General features: G+C 43.6%; 1 protein-coding gene across 1 annotated transcript; it reads right to left on the bottom strand.

Annotated features, from left to right (window-relative positions):
- Window positions 1-779: 779 nt before the first annotated feature.
- LOC123761676 (U-scoloptoxin(01)-Cw1a) lies at window positions 780-13,133 on the bottom strand. The gene is made up of 4 exons (XM_045747764.2): window positions 12,779-13,133; window positions 7,830-7,959; window positions 4,546-4,693; window positions 780-3,197 (listed from the first exon to the last, which is right to left on the bottom strand). Exons 1-4 carry the CDS (start codon window positions 12,798-12,800, stop codon window positions 3,084-3,086), a joined length of 414 nt encoding a protein of 137 aa, XP_045603720.1. The 5' UTR covers window positions 12,801-13,133; the 3' UTR covers window positions 780-3,083.
- Window positions 13,134-13,439: the final 306 nt, after the last annotated feature.

The following is a 13,439-nucleotide window of genomic DNA, read 5'->3' as shown; positions in this document are numbered from 1 at the left end:
GTAGGGGCTAACAATATTAAGGCACCACACAGGGCTACCAACGATAGGGGGATTACGCAGGGCTACCAACATTAAGGGACCATGTAAGGGCTAATCTCATTAGGGAAGACAGCCTGCCAACGTTACGGAAATATGCAGGACTACCAACTAGACAACAAGACAGGGCTGCCAACATCAGAAGTGACGCAGGACTAACAACAAGCGGGACTGCCAACTAAATAGAGAGCACATATTCAGGTCTGCCAACGCCAGAAGCCACGCAGGGCTACCAACCTCAGAGGCTCCACAGAGCCGCCATCACAGAGGCGAAATAATGTAAACAATATTGGCAAATACGCTCATGGGATAACAGTTATGCAAATTTCTTCAGCAGAAAGGGGAAAATAAGGACTACCGTCAATCAGGACTACCGTCAATCAGGACTACCGTCAATCAGGACTACCGTCAATCAGGACTACCGTCAATCAGGACTACCGTCAATAAGGACTACTGTCATAAAGGTTCCATACACAAACCACCTTCTTTCACATCCACCAGGCGACGCTCTCGCACAAATACTCACACCTCTGAAAACAGTATTAATTGGTAACAATGTTCTTCACCACCTACATGGACGCAGGCCGTATATATATATATATATATATATATATATATATATATATATATATATATATATATATATATATATATATATATATATATATATATATACACATATATATACACTGACATTTTTATTTCGTTTTTTGTGATAGTTTAGAAAACTCTTTGGATACATGAAAATATATAATTTGATATTTTTTTGTATATTATATTTTTAATTTGAAGGTGTTAAGGAGATAAAAGGAATTAGACGCGAAAAGAAGAGGAGTTACAGAGTGCATGTCCACACTGTGGAGTTACAGAGTCTGCACTAGGCAAGCAGCACAAACTTTGTATACCGTGGTCATATCCTTGACTGAAGAAAACGAGCTATTTCTATGCAGTTTAGAAATGCATAGAAATATGTCTGTGACGGGAGAGCATAAGAGAAAGAGAGAGAGAGAGAGAGAGAGAGAGAGAGAGAGAGAGAGAGAGAGAGAGAGAGAGAGAGAGAGAGAGAGAGAGAGAGAGAGAGAGAGAGAGAGAAACAGACACACACACACACAGATTCGTATCTAAAAGTGACTTTCTGTTGTCGTGGTCACTCCCTACGACTGTAAACATTCTCGCAGAATCCGGATGCCTCTCAGGAACGTCAACACGACTGGAGAACCCCGTCTTGCTTTCACATTATGGCACATGCTGGGAGGGAGGTGGAAGGAGGCTCTGCTCGCGAGTGCTCAAGGGATAGTTTGTCGGTGTTGGGCTTTTTAGAGAATGGGAGCCAGTCATGACGACAGAGCTAAGATGGCAGAGTAATATTATTCCCCTTTGATGCTTCCCTACATTGTGAATCCGGATCAGGAAAACCCCGCGTGTGCACACACACACACACACACACACACACACACACACACACACACACACACACACACACACACACACACACACACACACACACACACACACTGTAAAACTACTTAAACTAACAACCACAACCCGTGTCCACAAATAACAGTGTATCATGAGAGAAAACTCATATCTCACAGACATCAATCTCTCCCCTCCCTCCCCTCTTCTTACAAAACACCCCATGTTTAGCCCACACCTCATACTGGCACACTTCATGCTCCCACGGGCGTTCGTCTAGCAGGTGACAGACAGACGATCTGAGACATCCGGAACTAAGGTGTAAAACATCTACTTTTGTCCAGGGAGGTCTTATATTTTGTTATTATCTCCCGTCACTAAATGTTTTGCGTCAAATAACTAGTCAATCAGCTTCAATAACCAATCAATTAGGTCAATCAATCTCAATCAACCAGGTCAATCAACCTCAATCAACCAGGTCATTCAACCAGGTCATTCAACCAGGTCAATCAACCTCAATCAACCAGGTCAATCAACTTCAATCAACCAGGCCAATCAACCTCAATCAACCAGGTCATTCAACCAGGTCAATCAACCTCAATCAACCAGGTCAATCAACCAGGTCAATCAACCAATATCCTAGTCACACAAACTAGTCAATTAGTCAGCTGATTAGCCAATAACCTAGTCACTCAAACTAATCAATTGTTTAATAAATCAATTACTCCATTATTGAATCAATTTGCCCATCAATTAATCATTTAATAAATTTGCCAATCAAACAGGTCAATTAGTCTGATAATTTTTAAATCGATCAACTAACGGATCAAATCCATCAATCGGATCAATCAATAACCGTTTAATAAATTAATCGGACCAAATGACACCAATTGAAGAAATAGCCAAGTTTTCAACCAGTTAACTACTTAATTGAGCAACTAACAATTAAGAAATATCTCACAGTCAATAGAGACGGTATTAACTACCCAATTTACTGTGAACAACACATACCAATTTTGCATCAACTAAATAGGAAATCTACTGAATTCTTTCTTTCTCTCTCTCTCTCTCATCTACTATTTTTTTTATCCATTTCTCATTATCTCTTATTTCATTTGCATACTTTAATCCTTCTTTTTATCTCTCGTCATCTCTGTTCTTCCAGTATCTTTATTTACTTACCTATTACAAAAAATATTACATTTGTGGTTGTCTACAATCCTTTCCTTCTATCTCAAAATAGTAGTAATTATCTCTGATCTACCATATACTAGTATCTATAATCTACTATCTACTGGTATCTCTAATCTGCCATCTAGTATTATCTCTGATCCACCATCTATTTGTACATCTGAACTACCATTTACTAGTATATCAGACTTACTAGTATATCTGATCTACTAGTATATCTGATCTACTAGTATATCTGATCTACTAGTATATCTGATCTACTAGTATATCTGATCTACTAGTATATCTGATCTACTAGTATATCTGATCTACTAGTATATCTGATCTACTAGTATATCTGATCTACTAGTATATCTGATCTACTAGTATATCTGATCTACTAGCATATAACCATCTACTGGTATCTCTTATTAACTACCATCAAGAACCAAGGCGCACATCTACTCTCTAAAGTTGACATCCTTGAGTCCAAAGTAGCCGTTTGAGGAGTCGAAGTGTTTGGGCGAGTCTTCACAGGGGATGGAGTCCTTAGTGTGGTCACACACTAGCGCCACCTGTGGAAGGAGAGGGGGAGACTAAGGGGTTAAAAAAGGGGTCATTAGAAGGGGGTGGTGGATGTATATAAAGGGTGAAAGATAAGGGGTGAGTGAGTATAAGATGGATGACTGATGGGACGAAAAAAATTCGAAAAACTAATTTTAAATGACGAAGAATTATTTTTAATTACTCAGTTACTAAGTTAAACGCAAGAATGCAATTTGAATAAACAATTGTAATTGTAATAAATTACAATTAATAATTTGTAATCAATATTGTAAATATTTGAATACTGGATTATAAGAATATGATTAATGATTAATTCTATTATGAGTCCAAAGGAGAATACATAAGAATGTGATGTTGATTAATCAGGAATATAAACAAAGATCAATAATCCGGCCTCTTGTGGATGTCACACCGGATGGGCCTTGCACATGGTCTGGGTTCGAACTCTTTCTCACACTTCAAGACACGCTGGAATGTCAGACTAGCCAGCCAGAGACCATCAGGTCCACCTCACTCACGCCTCACTACCCCCTCTCACACCTCACTCTCCCCCCCCCCTCACATCTACTGATCTACCCGGTAGATCTCTGCCTTTCACTTTCTAGACGGCAACGCGGCTGCAACCGCGCCATAAACCTTAACTAATCAGTCAATCACTTTCCCTCTCTCTTTCCTGTTGGTCTCTCTCTCTCTCTCTCTCTCCTGTTGGTCTCTCTCTCTCTCTCTCTCTCCTGTTGGTCTCTCTCTCTCTCTCTCTCCTGGTGGTCTCTCTCTCTCTCTCTCCTGTTGGTCTCTCTCTCTCTCTCTCTCTCTCTCTCTCTCTCTCTCTCTCAGGAAGATGCAGGTGTGATAAGACCACCTCCCAAGATATACTTCTTGATTGACCTGGATCAATCACCAAACATGGACACTCTTCGATGATTGATTAAGTTGAAAACCGCAATATTACTAACCTGCGTGACTCCCAGCCCTCTGACTCACCTGGGTAAAGACCTTCCCCCCTCACTCACCTGGGTAAAGACCTTCCCCCCTCACTCACCTGGGTAAAGACTTCCTCCCCTCACTCACCTGGGTAAAGACTCCCCCCCTCACTCACCTGGGTAAAGACTTCCTCCCCTCACTCACCAGGGTAAAGACTTTCCCCCCTCACTCACCTGGGTAAAGACTTCCCCCCTCACTCACCTGGGTAAAGACCTTCTCCCCCTCACTCACCTGGGTAAAGACTTTCCCCCTCACTCACCTGGGTAAAGACTTCCCCCCTCACTCACCTGGGTAAAGACTTCCCCCCTCACTCACCTGGGTAAAGACTTCCCCCCCTCACTCACCTGGGTAAAGACTCCCCCCCCCCTCACTCACCTGGTTGAAGACCGCGCCCTGGCCGCAGATGAAGGACCACATACGGGTCCGCAGGAACTGGTCAGCGTCCAGGTAGGGGTAACACACATGGAAGACTCTACAGCCGTTGGCGACGTCGGCGTAGTACCCGTACTGCAGCCCGTCACAGCTGAGGGCGGAGGTTCTCTGTTTAATATTCGCTACTGGGAACAAAACGTTCCAAGTAGCACGGGCTATGGTGAGCCCGTACTTGACTTATCTGTAACTTAGGGCAGAGGGGGGGGAGCTTAGTCTTATAGGCCACTGTGAGGGGAGGATACTGTGATGGGGGAGGATACTGTGAGGGGAAGATACTGTGAGGGGGAAGATACTGTGAGGGGAAGATACTGTGAGGGGGAAGATACTGTGAGGGGAATATACTGTGAGGGGAATATACTGTGAGGGGAATATACTGTGAGGGGAATATACTGTGAGGGGAAGATACTGTGAGGGGAAGATACTGTGAGGGGAAGATACTGTGAGGGGAAGATACTGTGAAGGGAAGATACTGTGAAGGGAAGATACTGTGAGGGGGAAGATACTGTGAGGGGAATATACTGTGAGGGGAATATACTGTGAGGGGAATATACTGTGAGAGGAATATACTGTGAGGGGGAAGATACTGTGAGGGGGAAGATACTGTGAGGGGGAAGATACTGTGAGGGGAAGATACTGTGAGGGGACGATACTGTGAGGGGAAGATACTGTGAGGGGAAGATACTGTGAGGGGAAGATACTGTGAAGGGAATATACTGTGAGGGGAATATACTGTGAGGGGAAGATACTGTGAGGGGAAGATACTGTGAGGGGAAGATACTGTGAGGGGAAGATGCTGTGAAGGGGAAGATACTGTGAAGGGGAAGATACTGTGAAGGGAAGATACTGTGAGGGGAAGATACTGTGAGGGGAATATACTGTGAGGGGAAGATACTGTGAAGGGGAAGATACTGTGAAGGGAAGATACTGTGAGGGGAAGATGCTGTAAGGGGAAGATACTGTGAGGGGAAGATACTGTGAGGGGAATATACTGTGAGGGGAAGATACTGTAAGGGAAAGATACTGTGAGGGGAAGATACTGTGAGGGGAAGCTACTGTGAGGGGAATATACTGTGAGGGGAAGATACTGTGAGGGGAAGATACTGTGAGGGGAAGATACTGTGAGGGGAAGATACTGTGAGGGGGGACCTTAGTACTCAACAATATTAAAAATATCTTAAATATATTTTAATAAGACTTGACACAATAAAAAATGTAAATCATTCTTAATAAAAGTGAACAGATCTGAACAAAGATGAACATGAATGTGAACATTTTCAAATGGGTCTGAAAAGGCTGAATTAAACAAGATTTAGACAAACGTGAACAAGAATGAACAAAAGTTTATCAAAGATGAACAAAGACTACCAAACTCTGACCAGTATGAACAGTATGAACACAGCTGTAAAAGACTGAGGAAACCGAACAGGCCAGGTAACATTTCGAACAAAAACAGAGACATGCTTCTTATGCCCCGCGTGCTGAACACGTGCTGAACACGTGGTGAACACGTGCTGAACATTCGCTGGTGGTGTGTAGTTGTGAGTAGTGTGGTAGTTGTGGTGGTAGATACGGTGGTAATGGTAGTGGTGGTTGAGTAGTTGTGGTGGTTGAGTAGTTGTGGTGGTCATGGTGGTGGTTGAGTGATGATGGTAGTGGTGGAGGTAATTGTGGTTGTGGTGATAATATTTGTAGAAAGGGTGGTAGTTGTGGTGATGGTGGTACTTGTAGTGGTTGTGGTGGTGGTGGTAGCTGTCGTTGTAGCACTACATATATACTCACCCTCGTAAAAAAAATATTATAGTCGTTTCTTGCCTCTGTATTCAAGTCGCGACACTTTCAGCCTTTCAAGTCTTTTATAAATTAATACACTCCAGGGTCGTCTCTGAACAGCGTCGTCGCTCCTGCAGTAGTCGTGTCCGTTACATCTGCAGGTGGTCGTTGTAATTGGTGTTTAGGTCAGTGGGTCAACGGTCGTGGGGTCGTCTCGGCTGGATTGGTCGTCGTAGTCATTCATCACCGTCGTGTCGGGTCGTACGACGACGTGTCGGGTCGTACGACGACGTGTCGGGTCGTACGACGACGTGTCGGGTCGTACGACGACGTGTCGGGTCGTACGACGACGTGTTGGGTCGTACGACGACGTGTCGGGTCGTACGACGACGTGTCAGGAGTCACTGTCGACATCAACAAAGAAAGTCACTTATGAGGAATAATATCAATAAATGCAAATTATAAAAAATATAGTAATTAGCCGTAAATATGCTATACACGAGTCTATTAATTAATTTATACAAACCAATAATTGAGTTTTTTAAGTTTTTACTTATTCTGTATAAGTGAAAATAAGTATAAAGTTGGATTAACAAAGAAAATTATGATAATCTGAGCTGTTTGTTGATAATGTCAAACTACCAAACCAAAGGGAAAATTAACACGTATGCAGCTATGGCACAAGGTCCAAACTACTACTACTACTACCACCCGTCACTCCTTGGGGTGTGTAGCACTTTCTTGGCCCTTGTACAATAATGCGGAAAAAAAATGCACTTTTATGAATGGGTATATAGTATGTTGCGATGGGTGGGGGGGATGGGGGAGAGGGGGGAGGGGTATATGTGGGGTGGGGAGGGGTGGGAAGGGGTGAGTTGGGTACTCACACCCCCCCCCCCTCGTGTGAGTGACCAACTCACTTGTTTATGTAAATGTTCGCCAATTTGTTGTCACCATAAATGTTTTTTTTTAACTCATCTAGTTGTGCTTGCGGGGGGTTGAGCTCTGGCTCTTTGGTTCCGCCTCTCAACTGTCAGTCAACTGATATACAGGTTCCTGTGTCTAATGGGCTCTATCATATCTACATTTGAAACTGTGTATGGAGTCAGCCTCCACTACATCACTGCCTAATGCATTCCATTTGTTAACCACTCTGACTCTGAAAAAGTTCTTTCTAACGTCTCTGTGGCTCATTTGGGTACTCATCAGTACCAACACTGATGTGTATGTTTGTGTGTGTGTGTGTGTTTGAGGAGATATGGACTCGTCAGTGGTGCTGCACATCCTAGATTTGGTCTTGCATACGTGGTATTCAGAGCATTAAAGAATTCATTATTCACCTCTCCGCAGGAAGTTCCTATGTTAGACAAGCTGTCATATGTTACACCTTGCGACACATGTAAGCTAGTCGACACCAGCGGCCAAACAAACGGGTTCGCATCTCTCCTCCCACTGACCTGAATCCCGTGACGATGGGGCCTCCGTTGACAACGGTAGCGTTGGAGGGCAGCTCGTACACCGTTGGAGAAGAGTCGGCGCTAACGGAGTGGAGGAGACACACCCCCAGCACCACCACCAACACCACACCTGTAATGAGGGAGACAACGCAGGTGAGTAATGTAGAGGGGGGGGGGGGCGGCGTTACCAGGCCTGGGGGCTCTATTAGGTTCGCTGGGGGCTTATACTCTCTCGGGACTTTCTGGGGACTCTCTGGGGACTTTCTGGGGACTCTTTGGGGACTTTCTGGGGACTCTCTGGGGACTTTCTGTGGACTCTCTGGGGACTTTCTGGGGACTTTCTGGGGACTCTCTGGGGACTTTCTGTGGACTCTCTGGGGACTTTCTAGGGACTTTCTGGGGACTCTCTGGGGACTTTCTGGGGACTCTCTGGGGACTTTCTGGGGACTCTCTGGGGACTTTCTGGGGACTCCCTGGGGACTTTCTGGGGACTCTCTGGGGACTTTCTGGGGACGCTCTGATGGGGGTTAGAGGTCGTTAGTTGGTTCATATATCATGCACCCCATACTCATGTATTATGCACCCTATACTCTTGTATTGTGCACTCCATACTCGTGTATTATGCACCCCATACTCTTGTATTGTGCACCCCATACTCATCCATACTCATCCTGCGAGCGGCAGTCATAAACGCTACCTACACCCATAATGGGTTAAGGAACTGAATTTTAGCTTTCACGGTTATTGGAGGTCAAATTATTACCATTTTGGAGAGAGAGAGAGAGAGGGAGAGAGAGAGAGAGAGAGAGAGAGAGAGAGAGAGAGAGAGAGAGAGAGAGAGAGAGAGAGAGAGAGAGAGAGAGAGAGAGAGAGAGAGAATAACAACACCATTAGACCCTCCTCCCCCAAATCAGAATAACAAGGAGCTCAAATAATGTTATCAAATAACAACCCTGGCTCTGGTGAAGGTCAGGAGCCGGGTCAAAGGTCAACACCAGGTCAACATGATGGGTCACGGCGACTGTGTCTTTTTAATACAGGATGCTCAACGTTATGGCAAGGTCATCCTGCAATGATGGGGGGAAGGGGAGGGGGGGTAAGAATGCACGTGGAGGTGGGTGGTGATGGGAGACCATGGGAGGGGTCACCATGGGAGGGGGTACCATGGGAGGGGGTACCATGGGAGGGGGGTACCATGGGAGGGGGAGACCATGGGAGGGGTGCAGCCAGTGACTCATTACACTTCAACCTTCAACTGCTGACATTTCATGCTGTATATTAAATGTTGGTGCCGTAATAACGGGGTCACTGTGCCAGGATTACCAGCCCTTACGGTAGCTGGCCTGGTGGTGGGGGGGGGGAGGGAGAGAGAGAGAGAGAGAGAGAGAGAGAGAGAGAGAGAGAGAGGGAGAGAGAGAGAGAGAGAGAGAGAGAGAGAGAGAGAGAGAGAGAGAGAGAGACACCATCTCCTTCATCACTCCTATCCTGAGGGAGAGAGACACGTAATGGGCTCCCCACATGTTGGTGAGAGGTGAGGAGGGAGGGAGGGAGTGAGAGAGAGTGTGAGAGGTGAGAAAGGAAGAAGCAGCGACCTTCCCCTCCCCCCCCCCCTCACACCTCCCCACTCTCCTGCACGTTAAAATTAATGGTTGCCTCTGGCTCAATTCCCCGATGACCAGTCTTACTAATTATATGTCGGTAACTACACATATTTCCTCCCTGTATGTTAATCTATCGCTCCATCTATCTACCCTTCAGCCTATGCATGTCTACTACACCCCCCCTTCCTCTTCCCACCCTTAACCCTTCTATGTGCCCATCTATCGACCTGAATGTCTATCAGCTTATCATTGTTAACTGTCTAGGCCAGTCTATTACCACCAAGGGATCTATCCGCACGTATCTATCTGTATCCATCAATCTACCACCCTCCACCCAAACCCTCAACCAGTCCTGGTACCAGCAACCACCTCAGCTCAGGGCGCCAACCACAACAACCAGGTGGAACGAACCAAACAACACCTAACAATTAACTACTGTAGTGCCTCTTAACAACCCTCCAGAGGGTTGTTAGACCTCAAGTCTAACAATGAGTCAAGTGTTCATTGTATTCAACCATGTGTATTGAAAATTTTATATATATTATCAATTTCATTGAACGAATTATTTTGAGATAATATTATATATTTAAGCAGTCTTGTTTGATCATAATTTCTTGCTTGTTTGACATTATTCACATTCCCTGGTATTACAGTTTTTTATTACTTATTATTATTATTATTATTATTGGTATTACTAATAACATTATTATCTTTACTATTGAACATCTAAGATGTTATTCCTTGTTTTAAGTTTTTAAAAATTATAATTTTTAAAAAATATGCCGATTGAAATTGAAATCTTTCTTATATTCTCAGGAACGGTCGAAGGAAAAAAAATCTTTGAGCGATTAAATAGTATTTAAAAACCTGTCATAAAATCCCAAGTAGAACAACTTATTGAACAAAATGACCGACACATGGTAGAAAAAAAGGAATAAATTATCTAAAAAATATATATGGATTATTTTTTGTTAGTCCTTTTGTGTTTTTGTGGGTTAAATTGGTTAAAAAAGGTGGGGTCCAAGAGCTAATAGCTCGATTCTGCAGATGCAAATAGTGAACAAACATTATATGTTGTACCCGGTGGTGCCCGGGACTCTCTCTCTGTTTCTTTCCTCATCTCCAAATCTTCTCCCCCTCCCCCCCCCCTCCTCCGCCCTCTCCACCTCCGTCTCTCCCCCATCTCCCTTTTATCCCCTCCTCTTCTCTCTAATTTTTTTTTTATCCTCTCGTTTCCCCTCCCATGTTCCCTTCTCTTCCCTCCCTTCTCTCCTCTTCCTCTGTTACACCCCCTTCCCACCCACCCTCCCTCCTCTGGCCCCTTCGCTCTCTCCCTCTCTCTTCCCCTCTTCTCCCCTTTCCAATCTCTCCCTCGGGGGGGGGGGGGAGGGGTGAGGGGAAGGGAGAGGGGGAATGGGGAAGAGACCTGGGAGCAGTCGAGTGCTCTATCCGAGATAAAGAAACGTGTAAATCCAAGAAAATTCCAAGGAAAAAACCAAGAAAAATCCAAGAAAAAATCAAAGAAAATCCAAGAAATACCAAGAAAATCAAAGAAAAATCCAAGAAAAATGCAAGAGGGGGAAATAATCTAATACAATAATCCATCTCAATATATGTATAATTGGTCTATACATAAATAGTCGGTCAATGAAATGAATAATTGATATACAAAAAAATATCGACTTAGAAAACATATAATATCAGAAGTGATCTATCAAAAGGGCGGAATTATGTTGCACCCTAGAGGCCGGCGTTGCTCGGGTGCCATAGGCCACACCTACACTGCACACTCTCTACATCACTGTAACCATCTTCACTATGGACTATCCTCAGCACTGTTATCGTTAGCCGCTTTATCAGCCACTTGATAACGGCTCACAACGAACGAGACAAACAATAACGGACACTACTTTCCCTTAATCACTGTAACCATTTTTTTTTTAATTTATAATTTTTTTACAAATATATATATATATATATATATATATATATATATATATATATATATATATATATATATATATATATATATATATACTACCCATGAAGTAGAATGAGCTAAATAAGTAGTAGTAGTAGTAGTAGTAGGAGGAGGAGGAGGAGGAGGATCTAAGTAAGTAGAATGAGCTATATAAGTAGTAGTAGTAGGATCTATGTAAGCTGAATGAGAAATATAAGTAGAATGAGCAAACCAGGAAGTAGCAGGAACTTCACGAGCTACATAAATAGTAGAATGAACTGCCTGTGATGCAGAATGATCCAGATAGAATGTATAATGAGCTTCATAAAAGGTAGAGTGAGCTATATAGGAAGTAGAATGAGCCACTTAAACAGTAGAATGATCAAACCATGCAGTAGAACAGACTACATTATAAGTAGAATGAACCGCTAAGGAGGTAGAATAAGTTACGCAGAATGACCCATATAGATCATTCTGCGACCTATATAGGAAATAGAATGATTTACCTAAAAAAGTAGAATTATCTATATAGGATGTAGAACTTCCTAAGAAGTAGAATGAGCTACTTAGGAAGTGGAATGAGTTCCTAGAAATTAGAATGAGCTATGTAATTAGCAGCCCGTCCTCCAAAAATGGGGAGGTAAATGTAACAGCCCCATATGTGCAATTTTGTACTATGTATGACAGTCAGGAAATATACTTATTACACTTAGTGTTAAAACGTACTGTCAATTCGGAGGATGGGTTGCAAATTAGAATAAGCTGCCTTTGCAATAAAACAAGCTATCTAAAGGTAGAATGAGTAATCCAGGAACTAAAGAGCAGTGTCCAAGAAGTAGAATGAACCGCTTAGGAAGCAGAATAAGTTACTTAAGAAGTAGAATGAGCTAGTTAATAAATACAATGAACTACGTATAACGTAGAATGAGCTACTTAAAAAGTCGAATGAGCTACATACGAAGAATTAGCTACCAAAAAGGTAGAATGAACTACGCATGAAGTAGAATGAGCTACCTATGTTAAGTGACTTATAGAAAGAGGGAGAGACCTCTGACAGAGGTGTTCAAGCTGAGAAAGTAGATTTAAACTTATTCTACTTGCAGATAATGGATTATCTAGATGGAGACTCGTTTATCTAGCAAGAGCCTGATTAGATAGTAAAGATTTAATTAAATACATTGAGCTTAGCTTCCAGAGTGAAGAAAGACTTAAGCGTACACTAGGCTAAGGTTCTGTGCAGGAAAAAGGATAAGGGAGAGAGAAAAAATAATCATATTTAAGCAACTTTCTGAAGCCTAGTTGAAGAGTGATCACCGCGAATTTTCAAAACTTTTTACCATTTTCTATAATTCAACTCAAGAGAGGCGGGAACAAGACTCAACACTCACTTGCACAGTCAAACCTAGCCATCACTGTGGCACAGAAGTCGCCGAGGGAACGAGGATAATGCGTACAAAAAAAAAACTTGAAGAAAAAACAAATGCGAGTGACGTTCACGAGAATCCGTCTCACAACTCGTGGCGTCACGGATCCTCAAGTTCTTGCACGAACGCTTTTAGGCGGGGATACGACCAGCAACTTCAACTGTTCGGTAAAAATTTTCGTTTTTCTCTCTCCGGATTTGCGACGATATAACTCCTCGCTCGCACTGTTTCTGGAAGGATTTGCTGGAGGCGGCGACTGAGGAAGGTGGTGGTGGTGGACTGCTGCTGCTGTTGCTAATGATGTTGAGTCGGCGGTGGATAGAATCGGACTGATGCAGGGAGGGCCGCCCGCCCCGCCATTTATACTCCCCTTCACTTGCCTGACGCGGCCTGGCTCTACCATCCTTTCATCCCAAATCTTGCTCCTCCTGCTTTCTACGGCCTTCCGAGCACAATCGCCGGGGCTACTGGCAGGACGCTCGGACAAAATGATTATATTTTCTTATGGATAAGCAAATTGAATACCTAAATCCGGTCCGTTAATTGGTTCTAAAGCCTCCTGTTCCCTCAGGAGCGGTCGGGGTTGTGGCGGAGGGCCCAGCCAGCGTCCACGATCCATTAGCAG

The sequence above is a fragment of the Procambarus clarkii genome, chromosome 24, assembly GCF_040958095.1.
Source record: "Procambarus clarkii isolate CNS0578487 chromosome 24, FALCON_Pclarkii_2.0, whole genome shotgun sequence".
Classification (NCBI taxonomy): domain Eukaryota; kingdom Metazoa; phylum Arthropoda; class Malacostraca; order Decapoda; family Cambaridae; genus Procambarus; species Procambarus clarkii.
This window is presented reverse-complemented; position numbering and strand designations above follow the sequence as displayed.